At 44.7% G+C, this 23,737-nt stretch overlaps 1 protein-coding gene across 2 annotated transcripts in view; it reads right to left on the reverse strand.

The window, feature by feature from the left end:
• The window catches only part of DDHD1 (DDHD domain containing 1), a 66,907-nt gene that overhangs the window by 11,674 nt on the left and 31,496 nt on the right, over positions 1-23,737 (reverse strand). For both annotated transcript variants that reach the window (XM_086462647.1, XM_086462646.1), the window contains 4 exons: positions 22,916-23,063; positions 11,948-12,054; positions 11,690-11,796; positions 893-1,155 (listed from right to left, as the gene is read on the reverse strand). In XM_086462647.1, the coding sequence (XP_086318773.1) occupies positions 893-1,155; positions 11,690-11,796; positions 11,948-12,054; positions 22,916-23,063 (625 nt within the window). The remainder of the gene's footprint in view (positions 1-892; positions 1,156-11,689; positions 11,797-11,947; positions 12,055-22,915; positions 23,064-23,737) is intronic.

Below are 23,737 nucleotides of genomic sequence, written 5' to 3' on the forward strand. Positions count from 1 at the left end.
CACTGCAGGAGATCTGATGCTATATTAATGCTTCTAAAGTACCGCCAATACTAAGACAGGTTTCATGAACAACCCAAAGAGAACTGTGATCATGATTTATCATCACCTCCCACTTGAAAGATTGAAGCTCGAGCTACTGTTACTAGATTCTCTAGCTACGGGTGTCTCATAGCACCTTGATATCCAGGTTATGACAGGGAAGTCACCTTAACACTGTGGAGACATCGTGATGATCTGCAAGGTCCCCTGACACTGAGAATCCCTACCAACACTTGCAAGGTGCTGAAACTGAGATCCTGTTTGTCACAGTGGGCAGGGCTGCTTTGCACTCCAAACAGCATGAACGTTTCTAGATGGCAGCTGGAAGAAGCTGGTAGATGATCCACAGCAGGGCAGCAACCCCCTAAGCCCAGTCACAGCAATGACAACATCTGTATCCAGCTGGTGGAGCTCAATTTCCAAGCTGAGCCTAGCAGAAAACGTCTCGTTTTCCTCTAGACACTCAGGAATTTCACTGCTCAGCATTACAGCTCACTGCCCGCCTGCAAGCTACTTTGTTGTGTTTCTCCTCAAGTACCTGGAGGGCTAATGGCCTGACCTTCTCCTTTCTTCCTGGCTATGATCTGCTCCCCGTGCATGTGGTCAGTGAGCAGTAGCTAGGTGCCTGGTTCTGGTACGGCCCGTAGGATGTGGGTTCAGAGCTCCTGTTAGCAGTGCCAGCTCCCTGTGCCTGCTCAGTCCTGGGTTTAGCATTTACCACTGCCATTCAGCACCAGCAGAAGGACATCATCCACAAAAGATAACAGCCACGGTGGGTTCGGGAAACACTCAAAGGGCGTCATCATCTAGGGATGTGGTTTTCTCCTTTAATAACCAGAAGTGGATGCATTACCGTTGTTTAGTTATGTAAAGTTCTTCAAGTAAACGTTGCTCCTCGTAGCTCATCCAACGGTCTTCAAGCTCCTCCTCTTCCTTCTGCAGCAACTGTTCGTAAAGCCTGACTGGGTTCCAGCCAGTCATGATGTCGTAGGTGATGACGCAGCCCAGCGAGTGGGACACAATCGAGACTTTCCCTCCTTTCTCCTCAAACTCCGGATTCCGGGAGCAGAAGAGTGTGTATAGCCGGTTCAGCTCCTGCTGCAGCCCTTTCACCAGCTGTTTCAAGAAGGTAAGGAAAGAAAGTTTAATATCAACATCTTATCACTCCATGTTCACGTATGTTCATGTACTACACTGACCAGCTTCTCCAGCATGCATCTAGGATGAGCGTGATGGTCTGGTCACTTAGGCTGAGGAGATGAGCTAAACCTTACGGTCAGCAGCCACAGTTTGGCTGACTGCTGCTGACTGCAGTGGTTCACCTCTCCCCTTCAGACCCAGCAGCAACCACCACACAGGACACACGGTGACCCTAGAACGGCTACAGTACACAGGCCAAGGCATTAAATGGAAATAAACCCTTAAACAAATAATCAGCCGTGCTTAACAGCATCCTCTGAGGCCAGCCGTAGCGAGGTACTTGGTTTTCACTAGCGGTCCGTTAGCACAGCAGCAACTACTAACACAGCAGCACTTCCCTTAGTGCTCGTTTCTCTACCTTTTCACAGCACTGAACGTCTCTCCTGTGTCAGACGTTCAGCTCCTTTTTTAACCTAAGGAGGCTGGAAGGAACCTGAGCCACACACGATGTGGAATCAACTCCTACCTCTGCCACAAGCTCGGCACATAACCCTAGACAAGTCAAACTCTCTCTTCTCCATTTATCAAAGGGACCAACAGCATTCCTACCTCGCTGCAGGGGACTGGGAAGATAAATCCACTAAAATGGATACGCTCAGATACTACGGTGACAGCCTAAATGGGTTCTGGGAAAACATCCTCAAATTGCTTTTGGATCTTCATAAAGCATAGTTGAGCCCATCAAGTCTTTTGTTAGCCTGCCCACTGCTTGGCTACCAGGAGATGCCACTTTCTGTCCTACTTCCCCTCCTACCATACTGCACCTATTGGAGTTTCTTCCAAAGGAATCAGAATTAAACGATGCTGCTAAGGAATAAAAAGCCTCATTTCAGGCAAAAGGAAGGTATAGGAGGAGAAAAAGCACAAATGAGACGGGCAGAGCCAGAGTTTGAACTTTTGATATAAACAATGCTACGTAAAACAGTTTTCTGGGTACAGGTTTCTAGGAGGGTTTTGGGGGAAAAAGAAGGAATGCACCACAGTTCTCAGACACTGCAGGCTAATCCTGTAGTACCGCTGCAATAAATATATATTGGTATTGATTTCTAGGAGGGTTTTGGGGGAAAAAGAAGGAATGCACCACAGTTCTCAGACACTGCAGGCTAATCCTGTAGTACCGCTGCAATAAATATATATTGGTCCTACAGTAATTGAGTCTCTGAGAGGCTTTTCTGCTTCAAATCCTGCACTAGGGTACACATGCATAAAACCGTTCAGATTCGCCAAAAGTATTTTTTAGAGAGAAACGCTGAAAGCCGTGAGATTTAGGAACTCGACGCTACAAAAAAAGGCAGCTTTGCTTGTGAAACTCAGCATGGCAACAGAGCAATGCTTCCAGACTATGGGATAGAGGAGGACAAACAAGAAATTGCAAATCATTCCCTTGTTAGCAACAGGAAATTAAAGCTATAGAACATGTAATTTGAACATGATTTTTCAAGAGCCTGACTCATTACTGAATATAAATATGAATGGCACTAGGACTGTCGGCGTTTGACACACATTTTACTGAGCGAGAATCCACACATCAAACCCTAAGCCGAGAGCACTGTGAAATGATTAACAAAGCCTGGCGACAGCTTGGAGAAATAAGTATCTTAATACGTATTTTCAAGTATTTTTGACTGTGATGCTGCCTATTCTTGTGTTTGGCTCTATATGGACTTCGGGCACCGCTGTCACACATGAACAAACAGGCAGAGGTTTTAGCAAGAGTTGGAGCTGAAAATAGAAATCGGGACCAGCTTTGGCTGGCTGGCACTTTCTCCGTTTAAAGAGGTTTTGATTAAAACCCAGAACAAAATAGCAGAGATCAAAGTGTTTTGGGATTCCCGCCAGGAACTCAGTGAAATGAGGGAACGCTGATATCCAGCAGTTTGGCTCCAAGGGAGCCAACGTACATCGTCCTGCCATCAGGGACCTCGGCAGGGAGCCCGGGACCCCCAGCAGACACGCTGGATGAAGTGCTGGCTTCAGGTTTCAGGGTCGGTGGTGTGGAAAATGCCAAGCAAGCTAGTGCTGGACTCACCACAGCTTCCAGCATCCCTGTCAGTACAGCAGGGAGATGAATAATGCCATCTTGTTTTAAAAAAAATCCTCAATAAACTGTTTTAATACATCTCAGTGTCCCCAGATTTTTCCTCTGGTAGGAAAAGCGAGATGCGCAACTCAACTCCTTCCCTTGGTTTCTCGTTGCATAAAAGCCACCGCTCCCAATGCCCTGCCCAACTTGCTCAACAGCCCAGTACTCTCCTGGGCCCTATTCCTGCCCAGCCTGTTCCCTAGGAAGAGCAGATATCTTCCAGGAAGAATGATATTCTGTCAGTCTCCCCCACAGCCCATAGGAGGTAAGCAATCTTCTGGCATCATGGCAGTTCATGACAAAGGTCTTGTTCTCTCAATCTGGGGGCACAAACCAGAATATTCTTGGAAAGTCCTGGTTGGACACAGAGTCCTCGTTTTAAGCGTCCTGCTCCTTGAAAACATGCTGTCACTGAGAAGTTAGGCAAAAACACGGACAGCAACTGAGGAACTGTGCGTGGATTTCCAAATAGCTGCCTATTTGGAAGTCTGCAGACCAGAGTCCGAGCACTTAATTCAACTAAATCATCTGATCGAGATTGTTTCTAACCTCCAAATCACTGGCTACCTAATTTAATTGTAGAGTGAAAGGTCTGCTGTAGTAAAGCCTCCAGATTTTCAGGGACTATGAATGGTCTGGTTTGCTGCTATTGTAAGCTAAAAGAGTGAAATCAATTGGGTTTACAGAGTTATTGATCCAATATTTCAGTAACACTATGACAAAACCAGAAGCCCTCCAACCTGCAGTGAGTGCTTGTGGATGTTTGTATCTTGCCAACAGTTCTGTATCAGTACTAAGACTTGAAACTGAACCTTTTGGTATATAGTAAGGAAAAAAAAAGAAAGGGAAAGAAAAAAGTATATTCATTTTAAGTCCCAGCTAAAAAAATTATTTGGTTAAGCAGTATATGAAGTTAATTTTTAATCCTGATTTGCTTTCTTAGTCTTAAAAAGCATACAACATCCTAACTTGTAAAAGAAAAGCTTGGTTTGAAAAGGACTTTAGTCCAGCAAGTGTAACACGAAGTGCTTTCAAACCTCTTTTGTAGTTACAATATATAGATAGATATATATCCTAACACTCCATATAAAAATACCTTCTATAAACACCAATGGCCTTTACATTGGTTAAAACGCAGTGATTTTTTTCATTGAAATTAAACAGGAAAAACGTAACTACCTATCAAATTTTCTCTCCTAAATGCCATCATTGTAATTAAAACCAGCTTTTTAAGAGCTAATTTATTTTTTTTTCTATCCACAGCTCATCTTTTTACTCACCCAGAGCTTGCTCCTGCTCTCACTGCACCTACAGCCAATGCCTTCCCAGTTCAGAGAGCCCTTTCCCTACTGGTTTCCCCAGTGCTTCTGCCAACCCCAAGCCTCACTGCCTGCCGGTCCGTGGGATTTATTATGGGCTTAGGAAGCACCTGCTGTTTCTGCCTGAAAACAGGAAAGCGGGAATCATCCAGGAAAAAAAAAAAAAAAAAAAAAAAAGAAAAAAAAAAAAGAGTGCCACACGACCAGACCCCTTTCTCTCTTTCCATCCCCCCTCTTGCCTCCTCCCTCCCAGTTCCCACCTTATTTTGGGGACCAGTGGGACTGAGCATTCACAAAGAGCTGCACCTCCAGCCCCCCGCAGGGCTTTCAGTAGGGCTTTCCTCCCTAAAAAGCCAGAATTTCCTTGAGTAGCTGCCCAACCCATATTACCATCTCCTAAGGCTTCTCCCACCGACTAAACAAGCTCAAATACCACACAAAAGAACAAATGTGGCAGCGGTCAATTGAGTTGATTTTTTTTTTCCTGTGCAGCTGCTCCTACAAGCCCCGCTTGCTGCTCTGCCTGCTAATCTGCTGGCTGCTCTGCTCCGTTACCCTCCGCTCTTCCAGAAGGACCAGTGAAATGCAGCAGGCCTACGTGTCTGTTACTGAAGAGATCAAACCACCATAACAAAGGGAACACTTCCTACTTCTTCAAAACCCAGCCATATCAAATCCCTTCCTCCCAGCTGACCTTTCTACCACAGCACCAGTTTAGCCTGAGGACACTGCAATGAAAGAAAGATTCAGAAAATCTTTCCAGCGTTCCTGTTTTCTTCCCCAGAAAAGTCCTTTCTCCTTGTTCTGATTTTCAGGGAAAAAATCTCCCAAGCACCTTTTGCAGACCAGTTGTATCAGTGCAAAGGTTTAGTGCAGGATTAAAATGCTACAAGCCTCATAGATGTACCACTGCAAATACCCAGAGAAAATGAAATACAAATAAAGCAGGACTTTGCGACGCCTGAAGCCTTTAATGCAATCAAATTTCCGTGACTGATTTTATGGCAAGTCACAATCAGGCCCAGGAAGCACCCCACAATTCTCAGGCTGGGGACAGAGCTCTTATGTACTACTAAACTTTCAGACCTGCTCAAAGCCAGCAGAAGCACAGACACTTGAGAGACAACCTTTGATAGGGAGCAGCATCCAAGAAATGGATGCACTTCCTACACGTTCTAGTCTGGTCCCAAAGGGCAAGGGAGAGACTCGTCTTCCAGCAGCCAAAGATCTCAGCAAAACAGGGTGAACGGAGAAAAAATGCCACCGGATACCTGAGCAGATGTGGCACACCGCTGTTCCCCTGTGAAGCTCTTCTGGGCACGTGTTTCATTTTTGCTTCATGAAAAGAAGACTGATTGCTAGTTGCCTGAAGCTCCCTTTATCAGCTGAAGTTTTGCCAATAAATCTTCCATGCAGGAAACCCAAGCCCGCAGGATCAAGTTGCTCAGAAGTCACCAGCTTATATTCTGACAAACGGAGGTTAAATGCTCTATGCCCTTCACAAACCAAATTAAAGGCAGAGTAAGGCATGGTCTTTCTGCTCATTCATGGAGAGTCAGCGTGACAGCCATGCAATTTGAGGGGAAGCCAAAACCCAGACTGTTCACCAAGGAACGGGTTGCTGGACTTGATGAGGTCAAAAAATCCCCTCTGCTTTCCAGTTACATGCCTGCTCGGCCTACGGCTCCCAAGAAGTCAAAAAATAACAGCCCATTCCACCCATTCAGGAATCCTGGTGGCGAGGGCACGTGTTTTATAAAGACAAGATGGGAATTGGAGTCAGATGAGCCATGCCACTGTCATCTCAGGCAGAAGAAGGAGCTGTGGCAAGGCTGATAAATAAGGGCAGAAGGATCACGTCTCTAATCACCTCTCGGGTACTGGGTAAGCCTGAACTGCTGGATCGTGATGGGGGGGGAGCGAGTAACCGTGTGAGCAGTGAAGCATCCAGAGCTGCTGTCTGTCTCAGCTGCAGCCCTTTTGCACAGAACATTAACAGCCTCCTGTGCCGAGCTGGAAAAAAAACCAACCCTCTAAATCCCCAGCACCAGCATCCAAACCAGCTGCTCATTCCTCCTCTGACGCACAAGAATCCTTGTGAGACACCAGGATAAATAAGCAGGCCTGTTTCTTGCAGAGCAGGAGGCAGTCGGCTGTGTGCGTGGTGGACGAACACCTCCCGGACCCACACCAAGCAGATCCAGGCAAGAGAAGGAACTTCACCCTCTGCCCATTCTAGTGGGGAGATCGCTGGGGTTCAAAGGGGCTTTTCACCGCACGCCAAAAGTACCAGGGTAGAAAATGACATTTTCTCCTCAATATCCACAAAATGAGGTGTGGGTTTTTTTTTTTTTCTTCAAGAAAACGAGTACAAAACCCCCGCTGGTACCCTGAGCACAGAAGTAACACAGAGCTGGCACTGCTCTTGCTCAAATCCTCGATGACCCGCTTGCTGCCAAAACTTGGATAGAGCTCTCCAGTCCCAACCTCTTTGATCTGTCAAGGCCAACACAAACACTTGCTCTCCTCTTGGGCTACGCTGATTGTCCCCTTCTGAGACCGCTTTCAGCTCTGACCACCCTCTTGCTGTAACTTTCAGAGGTCCTTTCTCTCTGCTGTCTCCACAGGACCCTCACGCGCTGGACAAATCTTCTCACATGAACAGCTTGAAGCCCAAGAGAAAAAAAAAAAAGATAGCTACATAGGAAAAGGGAGTGCAGGAAACCTGACCTCTGCACCCCTCCAGCTTGAATAGCATGACTGTTTTTGTAGGCTTTGTGGGAAAGGAATTTTAAGGAGATCTGAGGAACAGTGAGTTTTGCAAGCAGCTCCCTCCAAATGTCAAGAGAACTTCAGGAGAAAGTGCAGACTCGTTTGAAATTCAGCAATCAGGCAATAAGAAGGTTTGTGAGCCAACTGCAGGTAGAAGACGGTCCTTAAAAGCCAATGAAAGAGCTGCATCTCAAGGACGGATTGTAAAGGACCATGAAAGCAAAGACATGGAGTGTTTGCTTCACGTGAACCAGAAGAACATGCCAGCACATAACGCAGAGGTGGTGAGACTGCTGACCCTCTAGAATACAACAGTTGCCACACTCCCTGATGGCATCGCTGATGGATGCCAGAAGAGTGTCACAACAACAGATGAGAGGCCAGAATGAGACTTAGCTGTGCGAACAGGCAGGAATGGCTGCGCGTCTCAGTGACGTTACAGAAAAAGGATCTGCAGATCTGCCCAGACCCAAGTCTCTCTCTCTCAGTACCCCTCTTGCTGTTGAAAAGGTGAGTCTAACTCATTTCTAACCAGGTCACTGTGTTCAAGACTAAGTTTAGGTTCAAGCAGATCCAGTAACTTATCACTTTATGAAGTTGAGGATACATTCAAGGACGATCAAATGAATTAAGCAAGTCATGAAAGTGCTGCCAAGCAGCTCCTTGACTATTAGGTTCAACAGAACAAGCAAATCCAGTGTTGAAACAGTCTCGGTTAAAAATTTCCTGCTTCAGATCCCTCTTGTTTTCAAACGCACATAAAACAAAACAATTGCCTGTTATTGCTGAGAGGAGTGCATAGGAGAGCATTGCAAAACCTCATATCCAAGAGGGATGAAAGCTCTAGTAAATGTTAATACTCGTCCCGAATTTCAAGAGTATGTTCATTAATTCTCCTTTTTATGTGTATAACCATCAAGCAAACCATCAAGCCCTTTCAGGGTGGTCAGTGAAGTCTGCCCAAGGGAGCAATGCTAGGTTGGCTGCACTACACTGCATTCCCCCTGGCCTCCTAAAACCTGTAAAGCACTTCCAACACCAAGCCATGGTGTCCCAGACCCTGGCTTCTTCGTTCCCTCTCCTCAGTTAGTGAGAAACATGCAAACACCCACCGTGTTTTCCTGCTCTTCAGCTGTGAATCCATAAACATCTCCTACTCATCTTCTGAGGCTACTGCAACATTTGCACCAAACCTTTAGAGATCTTGGGATGATGGATGTAAATAATATTTATCCTGTACTAAAGGCATTTTCTGCCAAGACATATATCAATAATTTACAGAATTACAATTAGCCTGCAAGTAAGCCCAGTGAAGATAGTAAAATAAGCACTTAACAATATAACGAAGGTGACAACACTAAATTTACTACGCATCAATCAGTCTTTTTAGTCTCTGTTACAGCCATTTATTATTAAAGAAATACGAAGCTACAGCGACAGAGATGTGAAACGAAGTCACCCACTTGAAGACACTAAACCCCAAGATTATGTTACCACAGACGGCACTGGCACGGTCAGAATTAAAATGTGAACTTTCTCCATTTAGAAACCGGCATGTGTGCATCAAAATATCCATTTATTGTTTTTCCTTATTATCTGTGTAATGTTTAAAGAGGGATTCCCTTTTACTCCTCATGGACCACCGTATAGGTGAGGATCTGCACAGCACGATGCACACACAAACGCCACAGCTGAACCTGTTGCCTGCAGACATCCTCCAGAGTGAACTCTGGGACCAGACTGCCCGAGAGGTTCATAGGGCTGCACTGAATTATTAATACCTGTCTGGTATCACATTCGAGGCCAGAAGTCAGAGGCACCTTTTGGATATTCTCCTACCACTCTGCAGAAGAAACAACACTTGAAATCAGAGAGAGGGTCATCCACCACGCTCCTGTAACGCTCAGCAGAGCAATCCAGCTGCGTCTGAAACAGCTCTCTGCTATCTCACGTGAAAGCTGATATGACAAGGCTTCTTCCCCCCGAAAGAAGATAGCGGATACCCACCTGCAACTCCCTTAATGAGTTGTTTAAAGAGTGGCCAAAAGCTTTAAAGAAGCAGCTACATTACTTCCAGACGTGGGGAAAATCCTTGGAAGTAGAAAGAAAATTCGTATCAAAGCATTGTTGAGTGTTGTCAGGCGAATAGCGGCTTTACTCTTCTCTTGCTGCACTGCTCAATTTATTTCACAGGGGCACGGCAAAGTTTAATTAGCTCCTTTTGAGGTGCTTGTAGGATTTCTGGATGGAAAGCATCAGGAGTGCCCACAGTATGCAAAGAACCAGGTCGGCGTTACGAAGCGGCAAGCAGGAATGCTAATTCTGAGCAACACGTGAGCATGTGAATATTTGGAGACAAGGCTCATTTCTGAGCTGGACTGAGCACTCGGAGCAAAGTGCCACAAAACGGTGCCACACTCAACATGGGAAAAACCCCAGTGCCTACCTTGATGCTATTGTGTTTGAACTCTGCAAAGCTAGCTCACAGAAAATAAACGGGATAAGGAAGCGTAACCAAACCCACCCCAAATCAAAACAAGTCTGTAGGTAAGGCAAAATAAAAAGGTGAGAAAAATATACAAAAACTATTTAATGACTATGAGCTTTACACAGCTCCTAACCAAAGGAGCAGGATCAAACACGAAGCCGCATCCCTGCCAACTCACTGGCAGAACACCAACTCGGTAGCTGGACGAACAAGAAAACCTGCATCCCCAACATTTTGACCGCAACACCAAAGATGCATTTGACAAACCCGTTCTTCAAGGTTTTATCATTTCATTTGTAACAGCATTTTCTTTTTTGGACAAACACTTGCAACTCAAATTGTACAACTTTGCTTTGAGAAAGTTCTAAGATTTCTCAATGCAGCCTGAATATGGTAAGGTCACGATCAGCTTGTCGCAAGCATGTCCGGAAAATTCACTCGATTCGGCGACGAAAACAACTGTCTTTTGTCATCAGATCTAAGCACAGACACAGCACACTCATTTCATTTGTTAATTCTTGTACTTAGCGATGGTGATACACCTGCAAAACTACAGTTCTACTGAGCAATGAATTAAATTATTCACGCGTTGTTGGCCAGCATACCTGAACTTTACTCGCTCATCCATTTCCCATAAGATGCCCACAGATGTGCCAAGCCTCGAACACAGTCTAAAAAAAAAATCTATTTTAAAGCTGCCAGAGAAGTTTTCATCGCTTGCCACAAAAGTTCACGCTGGCCTCGGTTCTACAACAGACCGAGAAACCTGATACACAGCGGAGAACCCAGGAGCCCTGAACAATGAACTCCGCATCACTGAGCAACAAGAGAGGTACAGTTTTCGGTACAACTATTGCTAGTGTTGGAAGCTTAAAAGGCTCATAGCGATCTCATCATGATTGGGAAAAGAGGTATTATTAGGTAGTTTACGTTTTAAAATTACAAAATCCACAGGTAAATTTTGAAAGTCTCTCCTCTCCCCACTCCAGTCTAACCCCGTACAAAGCACCAAGGGTGCAAAAAGATTACTATTACTCCACACATAATGTAGTCAATGCAGAAGACAACTACAATTCCTATGGAAACTAATCCTAAAACATCCCCACAGGGGCTTCCAGTAAGGGCGATACACAAAGGATGCCACTAGGGTGAGGCACTGCACATGTTTTACAGGTTACTTCATCAGTTATTCAAGGTTTTTCCCCTCTGATTAATGGGGTCACTCTACAGCTACGCCAGACTAAGGCACACATGCGGCAAGGTAAGATGGGAGCTTCCACTATATGAACAGTCTCCTAACAAACAGGTAACTGAGAATCATCTTGTTTTTCCTGCAGGGCAAGCGTACACAAAGGCACTAAAACTGGCTTGGGCGTGTTCGCGCATGCTGCCATCCCATCCGACACAAATGAAATGACAAATGTCTGCCGATTTTGCAAGAGGTATGAAGAATTTCAGTGCTATGGAATCCCCTTGCTCTGAATATGCAGATGCATGAAAATGCCGCAAAAAACCCTTCCCATTTCTAAGCTGCCGATACAGACTGATTTTACACAGTCGTTTCTGCTCCAACTAAATTACACTGATTCTACTTTTTGCTGTTTCTCCACTCCTCTCACTCTTAAAACTCAGTATTTCGATTACTGTGGATGACCATCACATACTTGCAAAGTGTTAGCATTCCTTATGCAGGGTCTCTCGGAAGGAAACTTTGCTCACATTCCCAAGTCCTGTTTGTTTCAACCTCTACGCCCTGCTCTAGCAAAACTTGCATACAAACCCGCTTACTTCATCTCTGTAAAGAGGACTGGTATAATACATGATATCCATGGCGCTGCTGTTCAGCATATCCCTTAAACCTCGTACTTTATCTGGAGTAATGGAGTCCACAGTGTCTGAAAAATAACAGAGACTTGAGTTACATCCAGGAGAATGACAAAATCCAAACAAGGCACACGCAGACAGCCGGGCATGAAAACTTCTGGGGGCAATTTTGCAGACTGCAGCTATTGGAACAGCAAAAGAACCAGTAAGTAACTAACGTACCTCCATCGAGGGTGAGTTTTGATCTCCATTCAACCGGGAGAAATTCAACATGTGTTGCGAGATTGGAAAAATACTTTTCTTCTATTTTTCTTGCAGTATCTCGCATCCTGTAAAAAAAAAAGAAAAAAAGAACATGTTCCTGCAAAGGCTACTGCTGGTGCTTTTATCAAATAAAGCCAATGCATCCAGCAACAACACAGTTCTTGCATTACTACTTTTCAAGTATGCCACGCGTGGTAATTACCTCAACCTCATGCTTTTGTTATAAAGTAGTTAAACTCTCATATAATGAAAAATTCTGTGCATTTACATGCACAAAAGAGTTTAAAAAACTTTATGGGCTTAACATAAACCACCTTAATTCAATTGAAAGATGTTAACTCTGGTGGGTTTGGGGTAGGACACAACAGAAAATTAAGGATTTTATCACTGCCTTGAAATCTTGAATCCACTGAAATCAACCATTTAGACCAGTATGTAAGGAAGACAATCCAGTGCTTTTAAACTCAAAGAAAACTATGAAAAATATTGCTTGAAAAGTCAGAATTTTATCTTACATACTGAATTGGAAGGCTCGAGAGCTCTCAGAATGAGACACAGGATCAATTATTAGTGTTTCAACTCGCAGTAGCAGACGGAGGGGCTAACTGTCCTTTTAAAACACTTTTCATTTTTAAAGCATATCTGAACATGGATATCGATGAACCTCTCTCAATGGATGAGAGAAACTTAAAATACCTAAAACCCCAAGTATATCTGGCCCTCTTTGTTGTTTGGGGGAAAAGGGGAATAACGGTAGACTATACTCTCTTAAAAATGCTACTTTCCTTGGTGTTGTGTGAAAGACACATCAGTAAAAAATGAAAACCAGCGTGCAATTATACAAGATTGTAAAATATCCACACATTCTACCAAAACCATCCAGCAACCAAACCGAGAAAGCGTTATATTGTCCTTTCTTTCCTTTACATGAACTCTGGCTCCCAACAGCATTAGCATTTTTGAAGACGAGCATGACAAACTAAATCTGACGAAGGGGCAGCAGGGCAGGGTTTCCAGCAGCTGGTTCCCAGTTCCAAGCATCAGAGGGTTTTTTTTTTATTTCTGAGGCAAAGCCCAGAGTTTAAACATGGGGGTGTGGGTTTTTTTTTTCCTATTTTTAAAGCAAACTCCTTTTAATGATTGCTACAACCAGAGGCATGATGACATTAATCTCCCATCTGTACTTCAACCCGTCCAAACGCGGTTTAGTAAGCTTAACCCCCTAGCTGAGACTCTTTCCTTAAATATATTAATGCTCCTCTGTTCTCTTTCAATAGAAATGAGACAGTTCAGCCTAAATCACTACGAACACCTGAGACAGCAATCGCTTAAGCTGCTCCGCTCGATGAGCGCTTTCTGCACCGACACATCATCAGCACTACACAGAGGTCCTACGCAGACAACTCTGCCAAACATCTGCCTTCAGTTTCAGCCTCCTTTGAGACAAAGTCAGCAGGACTCAGCGGGTCGCTGCAAGATGAAGTCAGGAGCTGCCCAAATCTCCTCCAAGAGGTCACCACCAGAGGTGACGATACAGAGGAAAAGGAAGAAGTATTGACAAAATTTGTTCTTAATCTCCCAGCGTAGCTATCGCCCCGTTGGGACGCAGCTCGCTCATGGGATTTAGGCTGTGCAGGAGAGCTGAAGGCAGATGTGTCTGGAGGAAGAAACACAGAGATGAATTTTAGCTGTCACCAGCAGCTCCTGAGGGATGCAGAGAGATGTCACGGTAGCTTTGGGCAAAATGCCTTCTACGTTTTAACTTCAGCCTTATCAGCTGTACAGCAAGAGAAACACACTTCACCGAGGAAGGAGTACGAAAGCCAGTGCCTTGCAAAGACATTTTCTACAAAGGTAATGGATTCTTCTTCTTTATCGTGTTTTTCCCCAGGAAAAGGAAAAGCCCATTATGCTGTTAAAAAAGCAGATCAGTGATGCACCAAATTTTTGAAGCAGGCAGTCAAAACAGTTCCATAAGCGATGCCTATTTTCTGATGAAGTAAGGAGGAAAAGGGGGGGGAAAAAAGGGGGGGGAAAAAAGGGGGGGGGAAAAGGGGGGGGGAAAAAGGGGGGGAAAAAGGGGGGGGAAAAAAGGGGGGGGAAAAAAGGGGGGGGAAAAAAGGGGGGGAAAAAAAAGGGGGGGGAAAAAGGGGGGGGAAAGGGGGGGGGAAAAAAGGGGGGGGAAAAAAGGGGGGGGAAAAAAGGGGGGGGAAAAAAGGGGGGGGAAAAAAGGGGGGGGAAAAAAGGGGGGGGGAAAAGGGGGGGGGAAAAGGGGGGGGGAAAAGGGGGGGGGAAAAGGGGGGGGAAAAGGGGGGGGGAAAAGGGGGGGGGAAAAGGGGGGGGGAAAAGGGGGGGGGAAAGGGGGGGGAAAAGGGGGGGGAAAAGGGGGGGGAAAAGGGGGGGGAAAAGGGGGGGGAAAAGGGGGGGGGAAAGGGGGGGGGAAAGGGGGGGGAAAGGGGGGGGGAAAAGGGGGGGGGAAAAAGGGGGGGAAAAAGGGGGGGGAAAAAGGGGGGGGAAAAAGGGGGGGGAAAAAGGGGGGGGAAAAAGGGGGGGGAAAAAGGGGGGGGAAAAAGGGGGGGGAAAAAGGGGGGGGAAAAAGGGGGGGGAAAAAGGGGGGGGAAAAAGGGGGGGGAAAAAGGGGGGGGAAAAAGGGGGGGGAAAAAGGGGGGGGAAAAAGGGGGGGGAAAAAGGGGGGGGAAAAAGGGGGGGGAAAAAGGGGGGGGAAAAGGGGGGGAAAAAGGGGGGGGAAAAGGGGGGGGAAAAAGGGGGGGGAAAAAGGGGGGGGAAAAAGGGGGGGGAAAAAGGGGGGGGAAGGGGGGGGAAAAAGGGGGGGGAAGGGGGGGAAAAAGGGGGGGGGAAGGGGGGGGAAAGGGGGGGAAAGGGGGGGGGAAGGGGGGGGGGAAGGGGGGGAGGGGAAAGGGGGGGTGGGAAAGGGAAGGGAGCATCCTTTACACCCTTTCTTCCAAAGCAGTTACCAACAGCCTGACCAAACAGCCAAGAAATGCAACTGATCAGCATCTCTGTTTTTAAAGCCTGGTTTGATCGCACTCCTAACCCCCTAGTCTCTAGTCCGACGAGATGGCAAAGGTTTAGTAAAGCAGAACGTCCTTCCCATGATGGGGGGGATCAGCAAGAGGATCTCCTGAAATCGGGGCTGATTTCAGGCCCGAACCGACCTGACCTAGCCTTGCCAAGCACAAAACAACCCTCCCCACCACACCCCACACAACACGCCTCTCAGGATACTTATTTGAGAGCCCAACATCAACCACGTGGAATTTCTAGATTATCAAGAAGATAAAAGTTCAGTAAACACGCTAACATTCCTGGAGTCCCTAAGTAACCAAAATAAGAAACACACCTGTCTGAACAAAATCAGACGATTACCAGCACAAGGAAATGTAGAGACCTAAAATCTAAATGAGCATTCTTTGGAAATGCTAACAATTCTCTGGTATTGCCAAGTCAGCTTAACTTTCTCTGCATGAAGGAGGATGGTGGCCAGCTAAGATGAATTCAGGAACAGCTAAGTTTAGCAGGAAACCAGCCAAGCAGCAATCTCAAGCTGCTAGGCTTAAAAGCAGTAAAAGCATTGAAAGGCACGAATAAAGCACAGAATTCTACACAGCAACAATTACTTTAAGTGAAGGAACCAGCAAATAACCTGGTCCTAATAGTGCAGGAGAAAATAATCTGAACTATTTACACATCAGTCGCATGAAGAAATAGCTCTTGGAGCTATTGACATCCCCATCTTCAAACATGACAGCTCCAGGGTTTCTTCCCGTTTGAAAGGGTCCAGGTCTTACTCAAGCTATTCACAGGCAAACTGACACAGAGGATTTTTTTAACTAAAAGTCTCCTTTCTAAAGCTAGATATATGAGTTTGGAAAAAACAGCGCAGCCTAGCAATTCTGCAATGCTTTTGGGAAAAGCTTCAAGTCTCCCCTCCTAAAAGCTGTGCCAGCTTCGTGTCCTTATCACTAAATTTTGTGAAATGCAAAACCTAATTTTACTCGGATTTGGAGAGTTCCCCCACACATCAGCTGAGGTTGTCCAGACACGGTCCAGCCTCCGGCAGAATAATCCCAAACTTCTGCTAGAATGGATTACGGACAAGCATTCAAAAGCCCTCGGGTATATTAGAAACCCAAAACCCAATTCTGGGCGCATCTTCCTTAGACCTGGCAAAATACATTCTGGTAGAAGCGCACAAAAGCTCTGTTTCAACAAATTTTTGTTAACCACCACCTCACTGATGTCAAATCCAAGTGTGCAGCAGTGGCACTACTCAGTGTCTCAGGCTCCCCCGCACTGCATGCTAATCTGGGGGAGCTGGTTAATACCACAAACTACTGACTGGAGTTTTGCAGACTACAAACTATGTAGTTACTAAGCCACTTAATTTTCATGCCTTCCACTAAACTTTCTGAGGCAATCCAGTTCAGTGTTACCAGCCCAACACCGCCAGAGGTGCAATTATTCTCTCTTTCATTATTTTACAGCAGCAATGTCACACCGATCTCCTGATCGCAGGAGTCACGGAGGCATTGACACACCAGCAGAACAATTCCCAGGGCAATACATCTCACCTGCAGCAAACGATGCTATACAACATCTCCCACTGATTTTGATCAATATTATAAATTCTAAAGAAAATTGTGGTGTAACTGCCAAGCAGCGTGGCTATGCTCACATCCAAAACCCCAGCATATACACCTGCTGTACACATGCTTACCTCTTCTGCTAGAACAACATGGGGGCTTTTTCCTCTTCTGTTTTTTTTTAAATAAGTAATTTGAACTATTTTATTAGCTGGCAAGTACCTTGACTCATTTGCTAAATTAACACCAATAAATAAGTAATAAATCCTCATCTAACAGGCAGAGAATCCTCCTCCTTTCCAATACAAATGGATGTTGAAATATTGACCCCAAAGCAACAATTACTTAAATCTATACATCGAACCACACAGTAACAACTAAAATTTATGATTTTTCTCAGGAAAAAACCAGTCACTCAGATGCAGACGCAACGCATGCCTTAGAGAGCAGTTTGACATATTGCTATTTTCCACGCAAGAAGTAATGGCCTGACAACAGATACTTTGAGACTCGCCATAAATAAAACGTGTTTGGCTGCCTTTCTCTGATTAAAATAATAAAACTGTATTTTCACAGGTATACATCCCTGCGTAAGCAAGTATATTCCAGAGGTATGTTAACATATTTACGATCATTGCTGTGTTATGCTACTAATTTTACTCCTGTGGAGCGTTCACAAACCCTACATTAAAAACTGGAGAGCTACAAACAAGTTAGCTTCAGCTAGTCCACAAATTTTATAAAACGACCTTGATAGCTGGCAACAAAGCAAAATGCCTGAAGGCTTGAAGATATTACTCATTCTATTCCCAAGTCATCGTTGCAGACTCTCTTCAGTCAGATGATCCACAGCCAAGAAAAAGGGAATGGTTTTTAATTTAAAAAGCACTACACCAGCCAACTTCCTACTCTGAACTCTTCATTTCAGAGGTAGGGCAATGGGGTGTCCCCACAAAAAAAAAACCCTAAACTCTCGCTACTGCCTGCAAAACCCTGTGGATCCATTCCTGGATTTTGGTCACGGACCCAGTAAATCACACTTTAAAGCAGTCTTAACTGCTTTCACCACTCTGGAGTTCCCTTAAATGGAGGACAGCACTCACTGCCTCTTTGAGGAAATAATACCACGAGTTATTGAGGAAACTCAGGGCTGGCTTGAGCTAAATTTGGTAAGTCAAAGTGAGAGTAGCAGGCATGAGTAATAAAAATTGAGATCTGCCCAAGCCAGAGGAAATGAAAGGGATGCTCTTTTCAAAAGCTTAGCTGCACCGCAGAAATACAAACTCAAGTCTTATTCGAGGCAGACTTCAAAGAGCAACTGCAAGACCCCAGCCATCTTCTGCCACTGTTCTTCAGGGATTCACCTGCTCTCAGACGAGACACTTAAGACCGTGGCTCTAGGATGCAGCAGATCCATGTTACTTCGGAAGAAAGACGGCAATACCAGCGTGCAAACAAAGTAAGCACAATCGTGACTCACACTTCATCCTTTTCAAGAAGATCGGGATTCTGCATGATCAAAGGGACTCGGTTAAATTGATTACGGGATCCCTGAGACAAGCCTGCAGAGATCCAAGTGCTCCAAGTGCAAGTGCCTCCCTCCCCAGCACTGCTTTCCAAATGGCGGGCAAGCCTGCCCTTCAGGGAGATGCTGGCTTTGGCAGAAAGCAGATTAGGCATTCCCCGTCCCCACGGTCATCCCCTGCCTCCTTGCTGCTCACTCCCATCTTCCAGAGGGGGTTCCAGTTTTTGAGACTAACCGCAGTGACTCAGGTTATGATGAGACAGTTGTGTTGGTGTGGGCAGGGAAAGGGAAGTTACTGAGCAGAAATGAGGGCTGGGAGGAAGATGGGAATGAGAACAGATCCCGAGATACATCAAAGTCCTAAACAGGCTGTTACAGCTTCCGTCCAATATGAAGTCATGTGTTAGATAATTAACAATGCACACAAAACAAGCTCTTATGAAAGTATTTAATGTCCTAACTATCACCTTTTACCTCTTGGGCTGAACTTCTCATTTAGCTCGCAAGGCAAGCTCAAGTTGAAACCTGTAAGACAATTTTTACCATTTGGATATTTAATTTCAGAAGAACACGCAATTATTACCAGCACCGAAGAATGGAAAACAAGCACGTAACATGTATTTAAGGCAATGCAAGCATTTATATGGAAAATAAGCTAAACTACCAAAAATCTGAAAAGCTGAAAATTATTGGAAAAATTTTACAGGAAATCTCGATTTAAGAATCCAACAGCGCGTATTTAATGCACTGGAAGGCCTCTGAGAGGCTCTGCACTCTATAAGGGCTTGCATACCACTGAAAATGTACCAAAATAGCTATTCTGAAGTAATTATTATAATGATAATCCACAATTAAAATGCTCTCTAATGGGACTTGCAATAAAAACGTAATTGGTGATTATGGAACGCCAAGATGATGTTGCTTGTGCAGACAGTAATTTTTGTGGCACGTGCAGCAGCACAGGCCAATACAACTTTTGAATCACACCAGGAGATTCAGACAGAGGCAGACACCAGCTTTAGTGTAAGAGCAGCCAAGAAGTGTCACAACTTTACGGCTATTATGGAAATACACAGAACAGTTACTTCATTCATTTTTCAAGCACAGGAGCTGATGAAATTTAGAGGGTCAGCCTAAAAGCCTGACCTTTACGCAAGTCAGATAAAACAGCAGGGCTTTTTTAAAGGAGGTTGGAAACACGGATAGTAACATTCCTAAATTCTATTTAACATGTGTAAGGATACCTGCCCCCAATCTAGAAGCACAAGGTCAACAAAATCAGAGCTTAGGCTTCAGTGAAAAAATATTCCAAATAACAACATCAAAGTGTGTACAGTAAAATAAAAGGACATCCCAAAATTACTGTTAACATTGTACCTTATCAGAAACCTAGTAATGCCAGAATACTGCACCTGATGGCAATTAAAAAACCTCCAATTAAGTACATTATGCCATAATATCTTAGCTTGCATCACACAGAAATACAGAATATACTATCTGCTTCCTTAAATAACCACCCCTATGCTACCCAAGCAGCTCACAGCCCATTATTCCGTTCACGTTAGGTCAGCTGAATCACTATTCCAGCCTGGAGGAGGTACAGTCCCTTCCCAGACGAGTTCTGCAGTTAATATCGGCACTGACAGGAGCAGCTTGTTGTACCAGCTGCCGAGCTACATTTAGATAATAAATGTGTTTAACTACACTGTGAAGAAACAAAATCATGTTACATCTACCAAAGACCTGTTCATTCGAGCATTGACAAAACACATCTTTTCCATTTACCCACTTCCAGGGCACCCTGCAATCATAGTGCCTAACCACATTAATGACCAGATTGAACTCCATTCCTTAATGAAATTAGCGCACACAATTCTAAAGTCCCCTGGAAGAAGAATTCTGTTTTCACCTCTGGAACCAACAGGATCTGCCTCATGAGGCAGATGCATCACGTGAGCTGCACCGATTTCTTCTCGAGGCGGTAACCCGAGGACAGAGCATATCAAATGAGCTCTAGGAGGGTCTCTCACCAGCCTGTGTTACAGACAGAGTATTCCACGTCTGGGTTATAAGCTGTATTTTTGCACTTTTATCCCTTTTAGGAACACTTGTTCAAGGGAGGCTACGTTTCTGTGCTATGAACTGAAGCGCTGTTCTCACACTGATTGAAATAAATACAAAAGTTTTATCCCAGGGTAGAATGAACTCAAAAAGAAGCAGCAATAAATGTACGTGGCAAAGACAAAACGCCCAAAAGGTATTTTTTTTGTGGATGGTGGAAAGGGAAGGCCCCTGAACAAGCATTCCCTTCCACAGATCCCAGAGGCCCTCTGAGCACCATATCAAAAAGACGCAAGGTGTCAGGGAGTTTACCGCACCCAACCAACTGCCTCGGCTCTGATCTCTCCCTACCCGTGTCCCAGAGCGCACCGAGAGGACTGGTGGCACCCTGCAGAGAAATGTGTCCTGCCAGATGTCCCGGGGCCTAAACCAAAAGCAACTTTCTGTTTGCAGGGGACACCCACGCCACCTACCCCAGGGTTTTCCCACACCAGCCCAGGGACGTCACAAGCGACAGCCAGGTCCTTCAAAGCCACACGCAGCCCAAGACAACGATGGGCTCTGAGGGCCGAGAGTGCCTCTACATGGGGTGGTGGTACCCAGGTGTTGGTGAGGGAAGAAAGGAGCGGTGACACTGATGGGCAGACCTATGGCTGAAGGTATAGATTCAGCATGGCTGCAACTACAGGTTTCCTACTAAAGAATGTGCATTTAAAAGGAAAAAAACCCACTGAAATCTTTTCTCCTCAGCTTCTACTTTAAAGTGTGAACGGTCAAAAAAAATATTTCTCCTTATCCATCTTACCATTTTTCAAAAGGCAACGTTTGACTCCCTGTGTCCCTAATGTAAATGGATGTAATAAAAAAAAAAAAAACAAAAAAACCCCACACATATATCACGGATGGAGGTGCTAACAGAAAGTGCTAGTATGGCTTGTGAGAGCTGCCGTTGTGCTGGCCTGGCAGACATTTCTTCTAAAATCTCCTCCTAGAACATATGGGAAGTTCCTCACTGACAAGTTTTAAGCTATTAAAAAAAAAAAAAAGATACTTCAATCTAAAATGATGCTTTCATTTGCAGATTTTGTACAGAATACACAATTTATGCCAATAATCAGCATTTTAAAAGGCTATGCAATACTGTCTGATGTCTCTTGAGGATATGAGTGAGACTTACTGGAGCACAGAAAGTCTTGTTTCCCTTTTAGATGAAAGATTTCACATAATGGCCCAACGATTAAAGTAGGGCTTCTTAAGGAACGAAGGCCTATGTGCTGTGTCCTGCACTTAAGTTAATCCACCCATACAACCCCTGTAGGTATGTTCAAAGAAAAATGGGTTAGGGAGAAATAAAAAGCAGAAAACCTTAATGATTCCAAGGTGGAAGTTTTATTTCTTATTGCTGTTTTAACAGCAACTTATATTTAGGGTATCTGCATTTCCACTGTAATTGCATCCTACAAAAATTTAAGTTTCTACATTTATTTTGGTGACTAACTTCAGCTTTTTATCAAGGGCTGTGGGTCCTTTTCTCTTTGGTTTTGATTGCTTGCTCTTAAACGACACGAATAAAAGAGCAGTGAAGTGCCAGAACAAGGGGAGCAGGGAGCAGCAAGTAGTTGCTTTGAGATGACAAATGACACCGCAGCGAGATCAAGAGGTCTACTCCACCACACCAGAGACACTGGAGTGGAATAATGAGCTGAACACAAGAGCCTGCTGACAGGATGGTACACACCACAGCACGGACCTACGTTACCGTTCTGGCTTTAAAGAGAGGTTCACGAAGCTCTTACCACAAAATCAGCAATCCCAGCTCTACGCACACGTTGACGGGAGTCCCTGCCGTATGTCACCATTTGTGTCAACTTTGATGGAACCTGGAACTACTTGGGACACATGTACTGAACCATCTGCACAGTATAGATCCGCAATTAACACTTCTTTCAGCTAATGAAGCATTCCTTAACACCACCTTGTCCCCCACCATGCTGTCATCACGACTTTACAGTTTCTTCTAATATTCAAAAATCTTTGCAGGTACAGCATTCTCAATAGCTCAGGAGTTTCTCTTCCCATTCACCAGCACCCTAACTGGCCTTCTGAGTTAGCTCAGGTGTCAAATCAAAAGCCATTTGCAAACCAGGCTTCACAAAAGACATTCAATGAAAAGATGCAGTAAGCTTTCAATCCCGTTTTCAACTATGCACAGACCTCCACAAGCAGTCTCACAGCAATAGCTTCCAACTGCATGAAGTAACTCTGTCCTGTTAGGAATGCCAACATTCCCACCAGCTCCCCCAACATTCCCACTAGCTCCCCATTTCCCCTCTCTTACCAGTATGCGCTTCGCTTGCCCGCTATACTGACAACCAGCTGAAACAACACAGATTTCCCTTGATTTTGACCAAATGAAAAATCTCTCCCCCTCAGTGAAGTCACTGACCACAGGTGCTAGAAATTCACGGGCCAGTCGCCTAAAAGTCACAAGTGTTGGTCATGAAAACAGAATATATCTTTGCTCTTCTGGCTTGCAGCTGCTCTCGCTAAGTCCATACACCCAAATTAACATAGAAAGTAGCGTACTCACAATATAAAGGCTAATGACTGGGGGAAGAGGAGGAGGAGAAGGAAAAAGGAAAAGATACAGCTTAAACCAAAGGCTCTGCTGTCATTTATAACGTCAGCCGTTTATTCGGGCTAGAGTTGGTACTGCAAATATTACGAAGCACTCACATAGCTGTATTTTTGATGATCCTTCCTTGGTCCATTTTCTGCCCAATACCATGCACAACAAACACAATGTGACTAGTTTGTGGTGGCTTGTCTTCTAACGTAGCTTCTTCTACATAGCCTCTATGTAGCCTTGTCCCACTACTTGAAGCTGTAGAAAAAACATTATCCTAGATCAGTTACATTCTATGAAGTGCAATGGTCTTGTACGTTGACAGACGCTCGACTTTTCTCAGACCAACACATTATTTTGAAAAGAAGATTAAACATAAAGGAATACCATGTATTTTTAAGTATCTGCAATTTGAAACTCCTGAGAGTTTTGAGCAACTAGATGAAATTAATTGTACCAGTCAATGCATTACTAGGCCATTTCCACTGTAAAGATAACTAATTTCAGAAAGGTTTTGAAAAACAACTTCTTAGGAAACTTTTGTATAATTGCCCATTCATTTTTACAACACAATACCCTTCCTCTCTGTGTCTCAATCATTAAACTTCCTTATACCTCCACCTTACTCCCACAGTATGGAAGGATCATAGAAATAATCTGGCCACAATACTGGTAAGTGTTGTCATTCTTTCTCTGTCCCAATTAAGAGAGCTGGTTGAAAAGGTTTACAATTTTTCATTTTGACAGGGAAAACCCAAGTTTTATTTCAAGCTGAGCCAACCTCAAATTTCCCCACCCATTCCCCAGTTCAGTGGCCAAATCAAAAATGATTTACCCGGGACAGATCTGGGTATTTTCTTGGTGTCCTACAGAAACCCACTGGCACAGCGTGTCTCCATCCCCCTCTAGTGACAGAGCCACAGAGAGGACCA

This window comes from Leptosomus discolor, chromosome 3, assembly GCF_034619465.1.
Source record: "Leptosomus discolor isolate bLepDis1 chromosome 3, bLepDis1.hap2, whole genome shotgun sequence".
In the NCBI taxonomy this organism is placed as follows: domain Eukaryota; kingdom Metazoa; phylum Chordata; class Aves; order Leptosomiformes; family Leptosomidae; genus Leptosomus; species Leptosomus discolor.